General features: G+C 37.3%; 1 protein-coding gene across 3 annotated transcripts in view; it reads right to left on the bottom strand.

The window, feature by feature from the left end:
- Positions 1 to 1,188: 1,188 nt before the first annotated feature.
- The window catches only part of LOC129242443 (protein trachealess), a 63,139-nt gene continuing 43,715 nt past the window's right edge, over positions 1,189 to 20,612 (bottom strand). For 2 of the 3 annotated variants that reach the window (XM_054879076.1, XM_054879074.1), the window contains 8 exons: positions 11,536 to 11,771; positions 8,998 to 9,065; positions 8,453 to 8,741; positions 7,699 to 7,820; positions 4,128 to 4,321; positions 3,910 to 4,016; positions 3,668 to 3,815; positions 1,189 to 3,591 (listed from right to left, as the gene is read on the bottom strand). In XM_054879076.1, the coding sequence (XP_054735051.1) occupies positions 2,223 to 3,591; positions 3,668 to 3,815; positions 3,910 to 4,016; positions 4,128 to 4,321; positions 7,699 to 7,820; positions 8,453 to 8,741; positions 8,998 to 9,065; positions 11,536 to 11,771 (2,533 nt within the window). In that variant the 3' untranslated portion in view covers positions 1,189 to 2,222. Of the gene's footprint in view, positions 3,592 to 3,667; positions 3,816 to 3,909; positions 4,017 to 4,127; positions 4,322 to 7,258; positions 7,319 to 7,698; positions 7,821 to 8,452; positions 8,742 to 8,997; positions 9,066 to 11,535; positions 11,772 to 20,612 lie in introns of all 3 variants that reach the window. The other variant, XM_054879075.1, reaches the window with a different exon arrangement.

Here is a 20,612-nt window from a genome sequence, read left to right as displayed (position 1 = left end):
AATAACTTTACAACATTCTGCATCTGGAGTTTCCAACGGTTCCACATGATATAAATTTATGTAAAAAACCAATATAATACAAACCTGTGTAGGCTTATTGAATTAAGAAGAAACCAAAATGATTCTCTCATCGTTTTCAATTTACGTAACTTAAGAATCGAAAATGAACAGCTCTCTAAAATTCTTAAGGCTGGAGTAATTATTAATGTACAGACGTTTCCCATTTCGCGGGTTGTTCTTAAGTAGGTTAATTCACGTTAAAGTCTAGAATAATTACACTATTACACTATTAATTGAAAATGTAATTGAAAAACATGAGAAAATATTCAGATCAAAATTTCAATACCTTCTGTATTGGAAGCTGATGTAAATAAAATGGAATTTAAACAGCTAACTGTGCGATCTGCAGCACAAACATGCAATGTAAAAGTGTGCCAAGCCATCTCATATCATAGATGGATGAAATAAATCTGAATTTGTTCTGCCGAATGTCACTTGACCGATCGAAAATTGGCCAAACGTCCACCTTAATGGCTCAATAACCACGGATGGCGCGTTAAACATACAAGGCGAAGGGGGGTGTTAACAACGCTAATATGGTCGCAATGGATAGCTGATTTTATGGCAAAGTGGACAGAAATAAGAAATAACGTTGGTGACCTGGTTTTGGTTTGTGACAATGTACAGCAGAATTCCACAGCATTCCTCTGGAGAGGCATGCGTTGTAAGTTGCGCCCATCTTCTTCAATGCTCAACCCAATTGAGAGCATATGCTTCAACATAAAGCAAACCACAACTAGGTAGGGCTGATGTGTGCGAGTAAAAATAAAAATACTTCCTAAGAGCAGTGGATGAAGTAAGAAACTCTATAACGAGAGGAGGCTGCGCAAGAGCAATACAAAACACAACTACGTTCCATACAGATGTTCTAAGCTTAGTCGGTATGCAAGTGGGGATGTAAATATGTTGTCCTACTTTAATTTCATGTTGTAAAAGGATTTTCATATTGTGAAGCTTTGTGCTCAATATCCCTTTTTTTTTTCTTTAATTTACCCCATCTGTGTACCGCACATCTTGAAGCCTTTGCCCGCAAAATCCAGAGCACTTCATTTTTATAATTTTTTATGTTTCGTTATCAATACATTATAAAAGTACATTACGTTTTCCCACTATAAATTTGTATTTTCTCATTAGAACATTGAAAAGGTGAGATTTGGAAGCTCATATGCACATCTATGTTTATCATTCATGAGAAGCGGAAGAATGAAGGGAACGAGGGAGGTCGGGAGTATACATATGCATGCATTTAACTACTTAAATCTCATATTTGGACACAAACTATGCGTTCGAGCACGCAGACTAAAAAAGCCAACATTCTATTTCGAAAGAAAAATTGCGGGTGTTCTTTCTTTTTACGATATATGCACCTACATAGTAGATATGTACATATGTAATTACTGTATTATTTTTTATCGACAAACGACACAATTCTGCTTGTACATTTCCAATATACATATATATGCATGTATTTCATGAGCACTCTAATGTGCGTACATACATACATATGTACATAAGCAAGTAAGTATGCATATGCAATGGGCCTTACCAATAAGCGACCAACTTTAAAACTTATGTTTTCAAAATTTTATTTTCAGTCTATTTTATTACATTTTGCTTATTGGGATGGCACATATTATATACATACACACATTTGTACAAACGTATATGTTTAGTAAAATGTATATGTTTTGTAATGTGACCAACTCGGCAGTATATTTTTATATAAGAATGATAGGATACAGTGCAGAAAATAAAAAAACGAAAGGAGCGAAGAATAAGCGAAAGCAAATTGAAGGAAAATGATAGAATGCGTCTTACAAGCAAAGATTTGTTTAATTTCTGTATTGACGTTCCGCAATATTCAAATTCGCCAAGAACAAAGTAGCGGTTTGCGGATGGCGCCACCTTTGAATTCTCTACATCAAGCAATGTATGCATATTTACTAATTTTTGTGGAACACTTGGCACACAAAAGCCTATCTGCGTAAGTAAACACGTCATTGATATTAATTTCCTTTTCGGACGTTGAAGAACATTCTTGCAACTTTGCCAAGTGCACCTACAATATCCCAGCTCTCCTTTGAATGCAACTGAGTTTGTTGTAATTGTTGCTCTTGTTGAGGTCCCAACTGCTGATGCAAATCGCAGTCCTGAAAGCTGACCTATGACGGTGCCGAGTACCAGCCACTTGTGGGTGTGCCTTTGTGGTACAAATGAAAGCTGGAATGCGGTGTAAAGTATTGAGGTTGGTCAAGATTGCTATAGGTAATGTTGGTGGCGTCGGATGAGGAGTGCGGGTGGTGCATGGTGGCCGCTGCTGCTGAATACGGTTGTGGTTTAAGGGGGAGTGCGGGTGTACCACCACTTTCGCCTGTGTTGTTCGGCGTTGTATATTGAACACGGAGCGGATCGGTGTATTCGTATCCGTTGCTGTTATGTGAGGTCGCTTTGGTTGCATTTAGGGAATTGGTGGTGTCACGTGGTGATACCGAACTAGGTGGGGTCATTGCATTGTGATAATCAATAGAGCTGTGATAACCACCGTATGTCGATACCAAATTCGTGAATGCATCCGACGATGACTTCTGGGGATGAGCGGGATGCAGTTGTAGATATTGGTGATTGTCGTAAGACGACTCACTGCCAGGTGGTGTGGGCAGAGGTCCGCTTTGCTGTTCACCGTAAAAGACTCCTGTTGGTGTTTGTCGGGCGGTTGCTCTAATTACACTCTCTCGATTCGCGTAGAGCTGCCTCAATAAAGCAGTGGCTGGCATGGGAGCAGGTTGTTGATAGTGAGGTGTACCGATCCACTGAATGGTGGTGCTTTTTTCATGTTGTTGTTGTTTTAGTAGTGCGTCGGCACTGAAATCTGTGGCAACGGGAGCAGCTTCGGTGGCGTTCACTCCGGGCGAGGGCAAGTGCTTGGACATAGCATTTTCTAAATCTTTCACTGAAGCCTCAGAATGCTGCTGTTGTTGTTGTGATTGCTGTGGCTGTTGTACCTGCTGTTGCGAAATTTGATCGACTGTAGACGGCAGGCGGCTGCGTGGTGCGTCCCTCTCAATGGCAGGTATTTTCGATTGCGGCTGTGCATCTGCGGCCGGGGCACTAACTGTACTTACCTCACTATTATCTTCAATTTGCATGGAAGCTTTGGGTTTTCGTTTGCGTTTTGTTGTCGTAGTAGGCGTAGTCGCCGGTGTAGCTACAGTCACAGGCAGGGAACTTGCAGCACTCTCCATCTCGACGCTTATAGAATTTGGACTATCTTTCACTAAAGTTAAATTACTGGCGTTTGTATTAGCTGCTGAATTTGAACACCGTCCACGGGAACGCTGGTTGTGCCCATCACTATCTGCCTTTGGGGATGATGCTTTCGCATCATTTCCAATACCGGCTTGACCTTCAGGTGCGGGATCGCCACTTGGTGAACCAGAATTTTTGTCAGTGCCAAGCTCTTCGTGCTTAATACAATCCACACTCGGCTCTAGCTGACAGCAGTCCAAAATAAGATTCTCGTTCTCTCGATTACTACAACATTAAAATGATATACACATAAGTATGCATGTTTTAAAATGTTCAATTTAATAGATTTAAGTGGTCGCACCTAATAACGTAGTTGACACATATAATATTTTGTTCGTCAGCATTTTTCGTGCTGCAAACGATCGTTGCACATGTCTGCAACCAGGTATAGCCACCATTTTTATTCATCAGCCGAAAGTATCCGGTAAGGACCTGACCCTTCTCTATTACTGAAATTCAAAAAATGTAGCTTAGTGACACATGCAAATACATATGTATATATGTAGTTACGTAAGAAATGTCATTCTGAAAATAGACACTTACGATCCATATGACTTTTTCGCAACCGGATGGAGTCCTCAGCATGACATAAACTGTACATACTTTTATTAACCAGGTCCTCTGGGCTGTAGTCCAGCAAGTCGGATACCCTTAATAGATAAAGGTGAAAATTTAAATTATTTGTATGCACGTATTTGCGAAAAGATGGTATATATGTATATACATACATATACTTGTACATATGCATGTTATGCCCTTACCTTGGCTCACAGTGCGCTATTCGAAAATCGAAATTAATACGGGTTACAAACATATCGCATTCCAAACGTATCTCATGAACGGAAGGGGGTGGTAGGGCGATTGCCAATGCGACCATTCCCAACAAAGGAGGCGGTGATTTTCGTGTGTGTGAGAACGTATACTGCGGTCGCAATTTGCACAGCAACAAAACGACCTACATACATTAGATTAGAGATAGACATGTGTTGTATTATTGGATTTTGTATAAAATCCTCTTAATGTCCTTAAAGAATAATTAGAATAAAACACAACCAAAAACCCTTTTTTAATGAAAACAAATTAAACTCAAATCGCAATGGAAGAAATAAAGACATTTAGTGGCATGAAAATAAAAAAAATATTAATTAATTTCGACTAGTCGCTTGTTTTTAGCAAATTTTTCCAAAATTCTTTCCAACGTAGGTTTCTATAGGTTCTAGGGTTTCTATAGGTATACATAAAGATATGCTGTCCAATTCAGCCACTTAGTGATATTATGCTTTTTAAATACCTCCCTCTCACTTGATTAAGGCCTTTGCCTTTGTTATTGAGTCGAATATCTTCTTAGAGCAGAAAAAAATCGTTTGCCATTAAGAAAAGTGAATACTGAAAAAACCTCATCTCTTAGAATGCCACAAGGCACTCAATAACCTGGCATCCAAAAACAATGTTTAATTAATTTGGGTACCGGGACATGAGGGTTATGACGGCAACGAAAAGGCAGACTTTCAAGCCAAAAAAGGGGCAGATGAAAACTTCATCGGACCTAGTCCTATGTTCGGATTCAACAAAAACAACCTGAAACAAAAAGTAAAATACTGGGCCAAAACTCTATTAAATCAGCGTTGGAACAACGTAGAGGGTCTTAGACACTCCAAAAAGTTGCTAAGTTTCAACGCAAAAAGAGCTAACATGGCCCTCACGTTAAACAAAAAGAGCATTCGCACTCTCACAGGCGCCCTCACGGGTCACTTCACCTGCAACAAACACTTACAGAAATTAGGCATAACTAACACCAGCACCTGCAGATTCTGCTGCGAAGATGAGGAGTCCATAGAACATCTCATTATCGAATGTCCGGGGTTGACGCATAGAAGGAAAAGGTTTTTAAACAAGTTCATGCTTACAGATGAAGACCTTCAATCACTCCCTCAGAAGGAGCTGGTACAATTCATAAGCATACTTAACAGTCAATAGACAGCATAGGGTGCACAATAGATCAATATGGTCGCAGTGCTAAAGGGCCATACCTTAACCCTTTACAACCATTAACCATTATTGTTATTGAGTCGAATATCTTCTTAGAGCAGAAAAAAATCGTTTGCCATTAAGAAAAGTGAATACTGAAAACACCTCATCTCTCGATGGTAGTTGAAAATTAAAACCTACTTTGTCTGTAAAAATGGCAATTTTTGATCCAAGGAAATGCTAAAATAAAAGGACGTTTTGGTTGTAAACTGTTATTTGTGTTATTTAATAATAGCTCCTTCTCTATTAGTGGTGTGCCTCTTGATGGTTTCCCACAGTTTTATACCGCCTCCGAACACCAGATGGTTTTTTATCAGGAGCTTTTTCATGGCAGAAATGCACTCGGAGATTTATAATTGTCTCCGAAGGGTCGGTCGCTATTGGAAAAAAATATTCTGTCATTTCGTGTGCCCTCTTTGCTACTTGGGATTCGTGATCGCCGCAGATGGAGGAAGTGCAAAGCAGCAATACCAAAGCCAAAGCGCCGTCGGGACCCGTGCACCGCTCTGGCAAAGTAATAACATAACTACGCACACTAAACTGCGAATTTTCAGCGGATGCGTCAAGTACGTCCTGCTTACGACTGTACAACGCAAAGATCCCAAGGCGTTTCCAAACATCCATAGTTGCTGCATGCGCCGCATAATGCGAATTTTCTAACTTCGAACTATATATAATACCGAGTTACTGCGAAAGGCTAATCAATCCAATGTGGAATTGAAATCTGTAGAAGGAAATGACAATGGATCAGCCACACCCTGAGGAAGAGTGACGACAACATCACCAAACAAGCGTTGTGCTGAAACCACTTTCAACAGACAGGACAAAATGTAGGCAGAGCACGAACCAACGGCGGCTGAGATGAGGTATTTGAATAAGACTTGGTATGAACTTAACTCTCTTGTACAACATCGCGTTCAATGGCGAAGAGGAGTTGTCGACGCCCTATGCTCCAACGAGGAGTTAGAGGATCCTATATGTACGCACGAAATCTTTAGGCTACGTACATATATGCCTTCTAATAGAATGACAAGGGTGACTGCACTCGAAAAGTCTTTTATGTACATAAGGAGATAAGGGTTTGAGGGGTTCGCTACAAAATTATTTACATGTGACCTAGTTTACTACAGTTCTTTTAATGAATATGCTGGCGACAATTTCTGTACACTCTTCCAGCAACCGAGTGATGTTTAATATCCAGCATACTTGTGTACATTTCGTCTAAAACATATACACGCACATACGCTCATACTTTTGCATAAGTACACAAAAAGTAACTGAGTCAACACTATTGATGTTGGTCTTATAGTTCATATCTCTATTACTGCCTGATTAAATAATTATTAGGAGCATACATATCTACATTCAAATCTGATCAATCGAATCAGACATTTCGCAAGGCCGGTTAAAAGTCTAAAATTTTAAAAGTGGTTATACTCTAATATTTTTTTTCGAATTTGTCAAATATCGCTAGCAGCATCGACTGCTAAAATAGGACTAAAGCGCAAAGCCTAATCAATATAGCTCCGTCAATGCGGTGTTCAATCAGAAGTAAAATTGTAAGTAATTTGATGAAGCGCTGCTTCGTTACCCAGTCAACTGGATAGTTGGGTACATTTGACAGGTAACTGAACGAGATTAACTGAGCTCGATTGTTTGGGCTCTGGTCCTATGGATTCAGTTAGCCGATAACCAAAAAGAATTGTGTATAAATTTTAGATCAACGAAAAGTGGCATGCACTACTACGCATTTACTTTATGTATAGATAGTTGACTATCTAGTTTACACATATCAAGAGGAAATTACTTTTATAAGCGAAATATAGTGAGCCATACTTTGCTCCTGATTTTCATTGATACGTACCGAATAATTGGCGCCCATTGGTTTACCGTTTTTACCACCATTGACCGATTGATCGTTTGCCTGCAGATAAGTGGGGAATGGGATGGTAAAATGCACTTAGATTTAATTAATTTTGCTTTTTTACTGCCTCATTTGGGTAAAAATAACTCAAAATTATGAAAGAAAATTTAAATAAGTCTAAACAAACAACTACGTACACACATACATATGTAAAAGATTACATAAAAGCGAACAAAAGCTCCAAACTATTTATTCAAACTTCTACTGTGGAATAACTTGAGACACTCTCACTTCACTTTCTCTTTTACTATAACTTTAGTAAACTTATTACATTAGAGAAGTGTAGATATTTTTCTCTGTCTTTTCCTCATCTACTACATACAGTATTTACTACAAATGTATTTCACAAAGCCGTATGCAAGTATCTACTACGGACATACCCGATAGCCGGAGGATTTGAAATGGCAGCCTCGTTTGGTTAGTGTCGATTTCATGCGAATGCAAAACGATCGTTCGTAACCTTTGTATCCGCTGGTGGAGGACACTGTCATTTGCGCAGAGACTGAAATGAAAATAATATTTATAATAAATGAAATAACAATAGGTATCTGACAATAATTAAATGAGGAAACGGAAAACTGTCTGTGAGCAAAGTGTGTGCAGCGACATGCCTTTGTAGAAGCACAAACATGCTTGTATATACATACATATACAAGGTGGCGCAAAATTAATCATCCTAGCGGAAGATTTCTAATTTTTGCAAACGGTGTCCACCTCAATCATATTTGACACTTGTGAGCTAGACAGCTGCAGCACAAAAGCAGACAAACACACAAAAAATTTGATGATTAATTCTGTGCCACCATGTACATATATGTATGTATATATGTAGGGGATTCACAAGGTGGCGTACGTGGCGCGTTGTCTTCAATGGTTTAGATGACTTATACGGTACTTTGCAAGAAACGTAATTACATAGTTTTAGCCGTTTAAAATTTACCCCATGCAACAACAACAATACGACAATTACGTCAACTTTGAGAATACCCGAATAGTATTTATGTGGATGCAGGATGAGCTTTCAAATATGTTTTGAATATATTGTATCATATTAACATCTCTGAGTGTATAGTCCCCATAGGAAAAAATATTAATTACATATGCATGCATACACAAGTCTCTTGTCGAACTCACCGTCGGGGTTATTTGTGCCGTGAGTGCCAACGCCGTCGTCGGATGCGCCTGAAGTGGGAGACGCCAGGCCAGTAGTACCGTTGCCGTTGCCACCACCTGCAATACCGCCGTTGGTCAAGCTTAAGCCTAATTGGTCGGCAATTTCTGCATGGTCGCCCTGATGAACATAGTCGAATATGCTACTTCCTGTCATTTCTACCTGGGACAGACCCAAGTAAATAGATACCGTTTCCGATATGTATAGAAATCGACCATCTGCAGCAACGGCTAATGCAAATCCATCGAGGGACTAAAATCGAAAAATATACATACACACACATATATAAGTATATATAATATAGAATGCAGAAAATAGGTACACTTTTTTCGTATAACGATTTTAATAGATTTCATTCTCTTAAAACCACTACTTTACATATACCTATATCAAGCTAATTTGATACATATGTAAATATGTAAAGAATAGTTTCTTAGATCATCATAGATACTGAGTATTGGCCTTAACTCCATTGAACAAAGAACCTTCATAATTTCTTGATACTGACCTGCAGGATGTGCGTGCCTTGATGTTGTTCGAATAAATCAACGGCAGGACTGCGTCGAATGGCTGCACCTGCGAAAGAACATTGAAGTAAATTTAATTTTTAACTAATGAAATTGAATGAAAATTACTATATATAAATGACCTTCCAGTGGGAGCGACAAGCCACTTAATCATATTAAATGCTTAAAAAACTTATTACTTTCGTGCCAACGAAAAGAGAAAAATATCGAAAAACATCCGCATATTTAATGAGCTATACGAGGCTCGTTTGAAAAGTCCGTGCAAAGTCAGAGAGAAAGTGAGTCACACACCAAGTTTCAGTCAGATCGGTCTATTTGAATCGAAAAGTCCGTGATTTTCCTTTTCCATCACGGCAACGCACCAGCTCATATCTCAGCAGTTGTGGTCGCAAAATTCATGGAAATAGGGTTCCAACTCGTTTCACATTCCCCTATTCTTCAGACTTGGCTCCCTCGGACCCCTCAAACCTTATGTAAATGCTTTTCAACTTTAAAAGCACCGTTTAGGATCTGTTGGATAAACCCGATATATTTGAATGGTAGTTTACTATGAATTGTTGAATATTTCGCACTCAAAATGTACATCTTGGGTATGAAACATGAATTGGAGGAGGAGCTCGGTCAAATAAGCAACAAAGCATGTACGCGCCAATAGGCAAACGTGGGTAGAATCATTCGAAGCATACAGTGGAGTATTAAAAAATAACATATAATAAATGGACATTATGGAAGCAAGACAAGTCTCTTTGTAATATAACTAGCTTTTTTAAAGGCTTTGATGAGAAGCTCTTACTCAGCATGATGAAGTGTTTTTTCTTAGCTAAAGAAATAACTAAGCACAAGGAGAACCTGGTGTATTCCCTAAAGTTATTAGTGGCAATGCACATATACCCACTCTATTTTTACATGGTAGATTCGTTCTTTAGAAGTGCAGTGTGAAAAAGACATGCGACGCAGAAGGAGGACAAAAAATTAATTTTTGAACTATTCATTACGGACTCGACCAAAAATGCTATCATCAGCAAACATACAAGGAATGGAACGCATAAAGGTCAAATAAAGATTTCCCTCACTCAAAATTAGTTTTTTTATTCAGTAAAGAAATGATTCAAAAACCAAATTGGATGTTTATTTTTGCGCCACCTTGTATAAAATAATTGTTATCCAGCTTAGATTTGCTTAGTTCTAAAATGTACTTATTGCTTTTACACGAAAAATGTTTACTTAATAAGACATCCTTTAGGAGTTAGGTATTAGTTTGATTTGAGATTTGCGCAAGAACGAAAATTTCGTGTAAAATTGTTTATTAAAGAACCGTGCTATTTCAAAATTGTTTAAAAAAGACCGTGTCAAAAGAGAGTTAGCGGCCGCCGTAGCCGTATGGGTTGGTGCATGACTACCATTCGGATTTCAGAGTGAACGTAGGTTCAAATCTCGTTGAAAGAACAAAATGAAAAAAAGTGTTTCTAATAGCGGTCGTCCCTCGGCAGGCAATAGCGAACCTCCGGATGTATTTCTGCCATAAAAAAGCTCCTCATAAAAAATATCTGCCGCTTGGAGTTGGTTTGAAACTGGTTCCTCCATTTGTGGAACAACATCAAGGTGCACGCCACAAGTAGGACGATAGTGTACGCGCCAATTATATATTAAATACATATGTATATTAAAAAGAGTTGGGTGTATTTTTCTTATAATAAATGCAAAATTGGAAATGGCAGAGTAGACAAATTTTCAAAACATTTTGTTTTAAAATTCGAAGGGTAACGCAACCTTTATTCATATCATTTTTTTAATTCGAGGCTTATATTCATACAATATAATGCCTTTTCCACTCTGGAGTTCACAGGATGAGTGCTTGTGCGTACAACTAAACTTCCAAAGACCGTTTAATTTTCTGTTTCTACTGCTAGTGAGGGTGCGAAATGAAACTATCAATGAAATCGCCATATAGCGAAAGCTTACCTTTTTGTTTGCAATCGCCCTTTTAGTATATGTTATAAATAAGGTCGTTACGTGGTCGTACAATGAAAATATACAGACATTACATATGTATGTAAAGCGGGGGCCAAAATATTGTTTATTCACTCATAATTCCCATCACTATATATCACTCACATAAATATGTACATGTATGGATATTAATTGGAATACCCATACTTTGAAATCTGAAATCTGCTGAAAACCACCATTGATACCTTTTTGCGCTTCTGCCCGGTTAATTCCCTTTACAAATGTTATGACCTCAAGTGATTTCTTCATTCATTCTCAATGCGAAACATTAAGGCACATATGTACATACATGTCAATACCTGTGCACATACATATGTACATACATGTAATAGAATATACGAAACGCGCTTGGTAATAGAATAGGACAGAGCTTTTCGTTATCACTGGGCTTAGGCTTAATTTAAAAATGCTTAAGTATCTGTAAGTAACGTAATGCCAGTTAGGTTGTTTTTGAAGTACGAGCTTTCACGATTATTCAATAATAACAAGTATGAATAATGCGAACTTACTTTTTAACTTGCTACTACTCGACTGCTCACGAGTCCATGGTGGATCGCCTTGTCCCGAGAAATCTCTTAGTTTTAGATAACTTATTGTCAGTCTTATAATGGAAGCCTTATCCAACTGGCTTGTTATAGCCGCAGGTAGAGGAAGCATTTTCGCCAACTCGTAGAACTCATAGTTTTCCTTGCCACGACGTGATCTCGCCGCGTCACGAGATTTTTCCTTTCGAAGCTCGAGTATTCTGCAAATAAAAAATTTAAAATTTTGTACAAAAATGTTTAAAATAGATTAATTATTAAAAAAATGTTTAATATAAGTATAAATAGGTATTATAATAAAATAAATTACTTAATATATAAAATACAGCGTACTCTCTCTTGAGTGTAAAGGGAATAGCAATTTGCGGCAGATCTTTAGGGTTTAATGAGTCTCATTTCTAAGGCATTTATAAGAAGTTAACTTGTCGTCAACCTTATTTCCTAGTTCATCTTCGGAAGAGTTAACCAGCGATTATTGGAAAGAATTACCTTTTCAGTAGTGATATATATTTGGATGTGCATCTGAACGATAATAGTAACATTGGATAACTGAGCGACTGCTGGTAGTGGAAGCTCGTTCTCTACGGCTTAACCGCTTGCTTAAACAATTTTTTTTGCTCCCAGCTTTGTGTATGAAATAAACATCTAATAAGTCGTTTCAACAATTCATGAAATGATGCCACGTTCAAAAGCCACTTTCGTGTATATTTGACGTCATGTACTTAATTTGTACGTAGTGCGAGATGTATAAAATTAAAATAATTTTTTTTAAATAATTTTGAAAAATGTAATATGGTTTTAAGTGAAAGAAGGTACGTAAATTACATTGCTTTCTTTTCTCGAAGAAAATTTTACTCATTCTAAGGCAACACTACGGAAAAGTTGCCTACACGCTGCGAAAATGTTGCATTTTTCATATGGGGAAATAATAAGAAATATTCAACCTTTTCACGAACTATACATTGAATATAAAAAAAATATCTATTTACTTCCATTCTTTTTAACATTCATAATAAAGTTTTCACATAGCTTAATTAAAGTCAGCTGGATAACGGTCACAATCATTTTTTGTATAGAGAACAGGAAAATTTTGGTGTCCCAGAAAAGAAAAACTAAATATTGATCCCAAACTACTTATTATCGAATTTTATGATGCATCGTCTTCGTCGGTTCCTGTTTCTCTCACTGGAGCATAGGGCCTCAGTAAAACACCTCCATCTGGTTCTGTTTTTTTTGCAAGAAGCTTGATTCCGTTTCAAGTTTTTCCTGACGTTTCAACTTCCTTCTTCTCCTCCAAGATATTATATTTTCGGATTATGCGATTACAAACCAGTATTAAAAACTATTACTACGTAATAAATATGTATGCAGTTGTGTTTAAATTAGGAGTGACCTTAACATAAAACAAAAAGTTGAAAAGAATTTATTGAAAAAAAAGTTGTATTTAGTAATTTTTTACCACAAATTGTTCATTTCATACCGTCTTCCATACATTTCCACTTTTTAATTAATATCAAGAAAAATAAGGAAAACAAATATTTGAATACTAATTCAAATTTTTTAGTTATTTGCGTTAATCTTCCTAACGTTTAGTTGAATAACCATGATTTTTATTATTGCTACGTATCTGCGTGGCATGGAATCGATGAGATCACGATACCTTTCGGTGGGACTTGCACCTTTATTATTTATATCCGCCCATAGATTTCCCACTTCCACCAACCACTCATCAATGGCATTTTCTAAAACTCCCACAAACACCTGCTGATCCATTTTTCCTTTTGCGAAATGGATCGGTTCAACGCCACTATAAGAAAAACTTTCCCATACTATCACTTTTGGACCGCCATGATTGACTATCTTGACCGTGTATTAGGGATTACACTCAGCAGACAGCGGATTATATTCCCGGACGACGGAGATACTGCCTAGTTCCTCCAACTAGAACCACCCTTGTTTCATCCATCCACAAAATATTTCTCCAGTTTTCTTTGGTTAATTTGAAGTGTGCCGCAATGTGCGTTTTGCCAACAAAAGTTCCATTTGTGCTCCATCAAGCATCTACGAACTGTTACGTGATTTAAATTAACATGTTACGTCACTTACATATGTTGCATCTAAACGTTTTTTTTATTTCTGAAGATGACGCTGTAGGTTCCTTTTTGGAGACTCGGAGAGCATGTCGATCGTCTTCTCTAGTGGTTTTGCGCTTGCGACCACGGTTTTCGGGTGTATCTTTATACGACGGGGCATTAGTTATCATTTGATCGGAACACCTTTTACCTTGTTTTTGAAGATTTAAGATTTGAGGTTCTTCTTCACGGCAGTGTTTTCCTCGACCTACTAATAGAAATTAAAAACAAAGCGAAATGCTTAAGTTTTACTCATTCTTATCTAATTTGTTTTTTTATTCTTAGTACTTTGCAGTTTTTTTCCCCAAACCTTAAATAAAACATTTTTTATAAAGCAAACTATTTGCAACTCACACTAACATTTTTTGGACAGCACAGAAGCAAGTCTCACACAGAAATGAAAGTGTAAAAATACTTTCATAGCAACTACCTCAAGATAGTGCTTCGGATATAACTTGGAGAATCCCGTTAGAAGTATCGCTAGAAGCCGATAACGCAGTTATAATGTCGGACAACGAAGACGACCGTCAGAGTGTGATGTATACTTCGAGAAAGCTGCTTCTGCATTTAACATGCAGATTTTGGTAGCTAAGACGAAGAGCATGACAATATCTAAACAACCGCTCAGGTGTAGACTAGAAGTATATAGAAAGAGTGCAGTGCAGATTATGGAATTCTGCTATCTGTGTACCATAATTACATCATCGAAAGAATTAACAGCCAAATAAAATGAAAAAGCAGCACGAATTTCTGTATGCTTACGCGATGTAATATGACGACCTAAGCATCTAAAGTTAAATGTCAAAGTCCGAATTTATAAAATATGCGTTCATCCAGTACTCCAACAGATACAACTGCAACACAACAAACAATGACCAAGGTTGAGATGGCAACATTGCGATCAATCACGGGACATACTCGCAGATAGCGTATGCGAAACGAAGAGATTAGAGGGAAATGTGACACGCAAGACATTGTCAGGTGGAACCGAACACGAAGAAAGGAGTGGAAAAATCACGTGCTACACATTCCTGACAATAGGTTGGCTAAATCTGCAATGATGGGAAAACCGAGGACTACGAGGCCACCCGAACTCTCTTCCAACGCTGGAATCAATGTTGGACATCCAGCTCCATCGATAATTGATATTTATTTAATAATTTTTTATTTATAACCAAAAAATTGTGTTTCTTGTAAAAAATTGTTGATGAACAGGATTTAATCCTGTAATGAAGAAGAAGAACACATCCTTTGAATGTGGAATGGAATTTGTTGTTTGAATGGAATTACACTCCTAGGTTTGTCATTGTCTACCGAGGGGCGACCTCCATTGTTTCTATAATTTGGTGCCGAATGGTAGACACGCACCTCGTTTTGGTACAAAAGTTGAGCAAGCAAAACAAAAAATTATATAACTATTTCTAATGCTGAAAGAATCCCTGAGGAAATCATATATGAGTCTAAAATTCTGTGAAAAAATTGGGTAATTAATATATTAAATTATATTAAATATACATATGTACATATATACACATTTACCATGCACCTGGGCGTAATAATTGACCGCAGGCTCAATTTCAAAGAGCACTTGGTGTACGCGAGCAGCAGGGCGGCAGAAGCAGTAACTGCGCTAACACGACTAATGATGAATATTAGAGGCCCTAGGCAAAACAGCAGGAGACTGCTTAATACTGTGGTCTCATCGATTTTGCTGTACGCAGCTCCGGCATGGGCGGAAGCCACAAATTACAGCTCGTATGTGAAGTGTATGAAATCGGTGTACCGATTGAGTGCCCTCAGAGTGTGCTGCGCGTTTCGCACGGTATCGGAAGACGCCATTATGGTTATAGCAGGTCTACTCCCAATAAATTTAATGGCAAAAGAGTACGCTGAAGTTTACCAAAACAAAGCTACTTCAGAACGACAGACAATACGCAGGATAGCAAGGGAGCGCAGCCAGCGTTTATGGCAGGAAAAATGGAGCTCGTCTCCCAACGGACGCTGGACGTACCGTTTGATTCCCATTATTTCCAAATGGATTAACCGTGAACATGGACAGTTAGACTACTACCTGACCCAAATACTGACAGGACATGGGTGCTTCAAATCCTACTTATACAGGTTTAAGCACGAGGACGACCCGTACTGTTCTCATTGTGCACCAACTGCAGAAGACGCAGAACATGTTTTGTTTGTCTGTCCGCGATTTGCGTTAGAAAGGGGGGAACTAAGCACTAGGGTGGGGAAGCCAATTACGGCTGATAACCTAGTCGATATTATGATAGAGTCCGAAGAATATTGGTCCGCTGTATGTAATATGGCAAAAATAGTAATCTCCAAACTGCGTAGCGCTGAACAACAGCGCAGATCTTCATGAAGAGGCAATAGGCCGCTCCCCCTTCCGTGAAGTACTACTTAACGGTTGTCCCGCGGGAGGGAAACGGAGCTGGGGTGGGTTTTTAGTGGGTGAGCCGAAAGGCAAGTCTCACACTTTTCGGCTTTCAATGCTTTGTGCCACCTCCATAACAAAAAAAAAAAAAAAAAAAAAAAAAAAAAAAAAAAAAACACATTTACCATGTACCATGTATGTGAACGCATATGTAGATACATACATAAAACACAACATTGGATCTCGTAAATATATTGTACATAATACACTCGTATGAATCTTTGCAGTTTCAGGTTCATAAGTAGGTTTTCCTAATGGCAGTACGACTGAATGGAAAAAGCAACGCATTCAGGTGTGAAAACAAGTTGAAAATTATAGTATAGTCCACGCTTTACAACGAAAAGTATAAATAATTGCCGGCAATTTGTTCTGTTAGCGAGGTGCATTGTTGTGGATATGCAGCGATTCGAACATGTGTACAAGCATACATGCCACGCTTAGGTATGCACATAGGAGTATGTCTGTATGTACGCACTCATTAGTTGTAAATATGTTCACGCTTGACAAAGTGATGAAGTCTTTTCCCACCAATTGTGTGGCCTATGCGTCAATTGCAACAATGGAAGAAAAATTGGTCCTGTTCTTTTAGTGAGTTACATGCATACATACATATATACATAGCCTTACATGAATATATTATATGACGGATCTTCGTCAACAATTAATCCGCTGAAAAACTATACTGTTGAATACATTTAAGCAACATTCTGCTTCTGCGTTCGGATTCTGCGATCGAGACTAACATTGTGACCTTCCCATTCATAAGAGCATCGGCTTAACTAAAGATGCCAAACTGAGAGGCTCCTCTCACATATTGTATATTCACATGCTTACTATATATGTATGTGAGCTTATAAATGTACATTCATACTTAGGCTAATATTTATGAACGACTAGTGTAGAGCATCTTAAACTTAGGCTTTCAGGTATTATATCGCATCCATTTTTCTCTTTGAGTTATGCGGCAAAATTCGGCTATACTTGGGGTCGGCTTCTTTGGTTAAGAGTTGTGGCACAATGGTAATGCATTCATGTACGTACATATGTATGCATACGTCTGCGAACACATGTGAATGTGCACAAGTAAATATGTACTTGTATCTCGCAACGGTCATCAACAAGTCATACTTACATTTAACGGCGATGCTCATCTGCTTCTTAACATTTCTTATATCTGTAGGTAGTTTGTGCTTGTAGTATGTCGTCTGTCGGCTGTCGGCATGTAAAACAACAACATTAAATTTACGGTTAGCATCTTTCCTCTAGATGATATGCTGATTTATTATGGGTTCGTTAAAAAATTAAGCCTTTTTGTTTTTGGTTTTGCCTTCAAAAACTTGTCATAACGCAAACTTACCAGGCGTTGTATTTCAAAGCTGGATTCAGAGATTTGTATCTAGGTAAGGTATGTATGTATGAAAATCTTTTTGAGCAATTAAACGAATTAAGGCAGCGAACCACTGGGTAAATTCAAATGAAACCTCTTTTATCCATGTGTTTGCCACGGGCCAATTGCCAAAAGAGAATTCGTTTTTTAATTTCGTATTTTAAGTTGTGAGGCGATCAGCACGTGTTAACAGAGATACATACACGAGCGCACATAAGAATACGCATATATATATGTACATGTTTATGCATTTCATTCCAACAATGTAACTTGAACGAGCCGGTTTAGTAATGGATATAATTAGAACGATTGAACAAAAATTTCGCTAAATTAAACAAAAATGATACTACATTTTTCTAAAGCTAAAAATCGTAGACTATTTATGTATATCACTTTCGGTTTATACATTTTTTTAAATAAATTTTTATTGTACAACTTTTTCATGTATTTAAACTAAAAGGCGATTTGTTCCTTCATAAATTTTGTATTGGAGGAAGTGTTGAACGAGCTTTTTACGAAATGAGATCGCAGGGACAGTCATTATTCCTAATTTAATTAAATGTTTATTTGTTGTGTGCATTTGTAGATTAAATTGTAACTTTACACACATTTTTATGTTTTTTGTACAATAAAAAAAGTAAGTGTGTTTGTTTTATATATGTATATTATGATTATATAGATGTGAAAATATTATAATTGGAGTTACTGCGTTTAACACGATTTTTTAAAGTTGTGGATCATATCCTCTAATTTACCAATTGCTTCAAGAAGCGTATCTATCGTGTTAAAAAAGTGATCGGGGTAATCTTTTTTAATGGGATTGCACTGTAAGCGAATGAGCGTCTTCTCAAATAACTTTTTGCTGTAGTTGCATTCAAGAGAAGGGCATGGAAAGTCACTGTTTCGCGACATCAATATTTAAACAAAAATTCAATTAAGGGAAGTGAAGGAAGGGGTATTATGTAGGGTTAGTCTTAACGTACGTTCGGAATTTTTATTGTGGTCTCACCGCATCGTAAGTTAAAAACTATACCAAGGCAAGGGCAGTTATCAATTATCTTGCGATGCATTGGGCCCCAATTTTCTGAATAATAAAAAGAAATTCGTTGGTCTCTTTTCGAATTTTTTAATGAAGCTTAAGTGTAAAAATATTTGGCAATAAAAATCAAAATTTGTCAATTCGTGTACGTTTCAATTTTCAACCACATACTGAGAATACGAAGAAAATAAATGCCTCAATTATTGGCCACCAATGACATGGCCGCATGTTAAATGCCGCAGACAAAAAAAAAACGACTCGTTGCAATAGACATCTGAAGAGACTAAATTAAACGGACGAATTTTGCATATGCAAAATTTATGTACATATATGTATATCTTATGGACACCAAATAAATGTAGGTTTAAATGACATCAACAGGAAATAATTATTCTGAAAACTAAATGTTTCGAAGTACAAAAAATTTTTTCGAAGTACTAAAAAAAAGCTTAGTATTTCTGTACACACATTAAATCGTTTTGACGACGGTGGCGAGTACTTAGATCAGATAGAGTATTCTGACAGTCTGCTTAAAAGAATGTCGGAATAAAATAGCAATAAGTACTAAGGTAACTTTTTTTGGACAGCTGATGGTATTGTATTTGTTTTCGGATCGATACGAATAACTATTCATCTTATCCCTTAAATTTGAATCCTTTTCTAACCAGTTTTGAAATATTAACATAAGGAGTAACAACAAATTTTTTAGTAAATATTAAATAAACAGCTGAATATGTCAGAATTAATTTATATTAGCGTGTAATTTTTTTTGCGAAAAGTTTGCAGTGTTACTGTTTTCATCAACGCTGCAAAACTTACTTTTTCGTGTATGTCTGATCACTAAAGATGGACGCATTAGTGTTTTGTACTCACGTATTTCGCATGCCTTTATAATTCATAAAGGGCCTTTCAAAAGTGTTAATGGTTTCCACAAACGGTTCTCCAGATTCAACTGCTGTAATTTTGAATTCGACGAAATTTGCATAGTTCTTTGCCCTTTTCGAGTATCATCATTCGGAACTTCGAAATCAGATCCATTCAGTACCGTTAAGATAAGTATTATACATACATATTTGTATGTATGCTTTTATGAAGTTTTGCAAGATTTATTAATACCAGTCACCACCACGCCGGTGGTATTCAAATTTAACTAACAGTTTGCAAAGCAGTTGCCAGATGTTTTAGCATCTTGTAAATGCAGCAAGTATTCGGTTCGTCTCCCACTGTGGACATCAAAAACGCCAGCCCCACATTTGTACCAATAGCCGTTGATTCTATCTATTCGTTATAGAAAAGTTGACCATTAAAAAGCAATTTGGCTTTCGGATGTAGCAAAAACTCATATGACCGTCCATTTGTTTGATAAAATGAAACGGCACAACATAATTTGAAGGAGAAACTCGCCCTTATTAAACTTACAACAGAATTATGGAATTTTCGGAATTTATGCGAGCCGTCGGGAGGCAATGACGAACCTTTTAGTAAGTTCTGTACAAATTACTGCAAGTCTTCTGTCTGTTTAAGTCTTTTTGGCTCACGAAATTCGATCGAAATTGTTTGTATGTGATTCTTAGCTTCTGTTCGTCATACAAAGAAATCACCATTTGGCAGTTCTAGCATACAAGGCTATAAAAATTTGAAATATGAAATTAGAAATTTTGCACAAGACTCTCATAATATACAGCTTTTAAAATTTGGTTCTCTATCACTTTGAAAATGAAAAATGGGTTGGGTTATCTAAAACAAGTTGTTTGTAAGCCACTTCGCTCTTCACGGATATTCACTTTGCCGATGAAAATTTTCCAAAGAGATGCCTCAAACTTATGAATGTTTCCTGCTTCTGTGTTTTCGCCAGGTTGGGTTAATGATTGACTTATTTTTCAATGTTCAAAGCCAACTCAAATGAATTTGGGAAGTGGGATTTTGTGATCCATTTCTTTCAAGTTTCGCGATGCAGGGTTAATTTGGTTTTGCCAATCTTGCTTTAAAGTGAATTTTCTTATACTTAATCGCTGTAAGGTTCGCACAAGAAAACTC

The sequence above is a fragment of the Anastrepha obliqua genome, chromosome 3 (assembly GCF_027943255.1).
Source record: "Anastrepha obliqua isolate idAnaObli1 chromosome 3, idAnaObli1_1.0, whole genome shotgun sequence".
NCBI classification, from domain to species: Eukaryota; Metazoa; Arthropoda; class Insecta; order Diptera; family Tephritidae; genus Anastrepha; species Anastrepha obliqua.
This window is presented reverse-complemented; position numbering and strand designations above follow the sequence as displayed.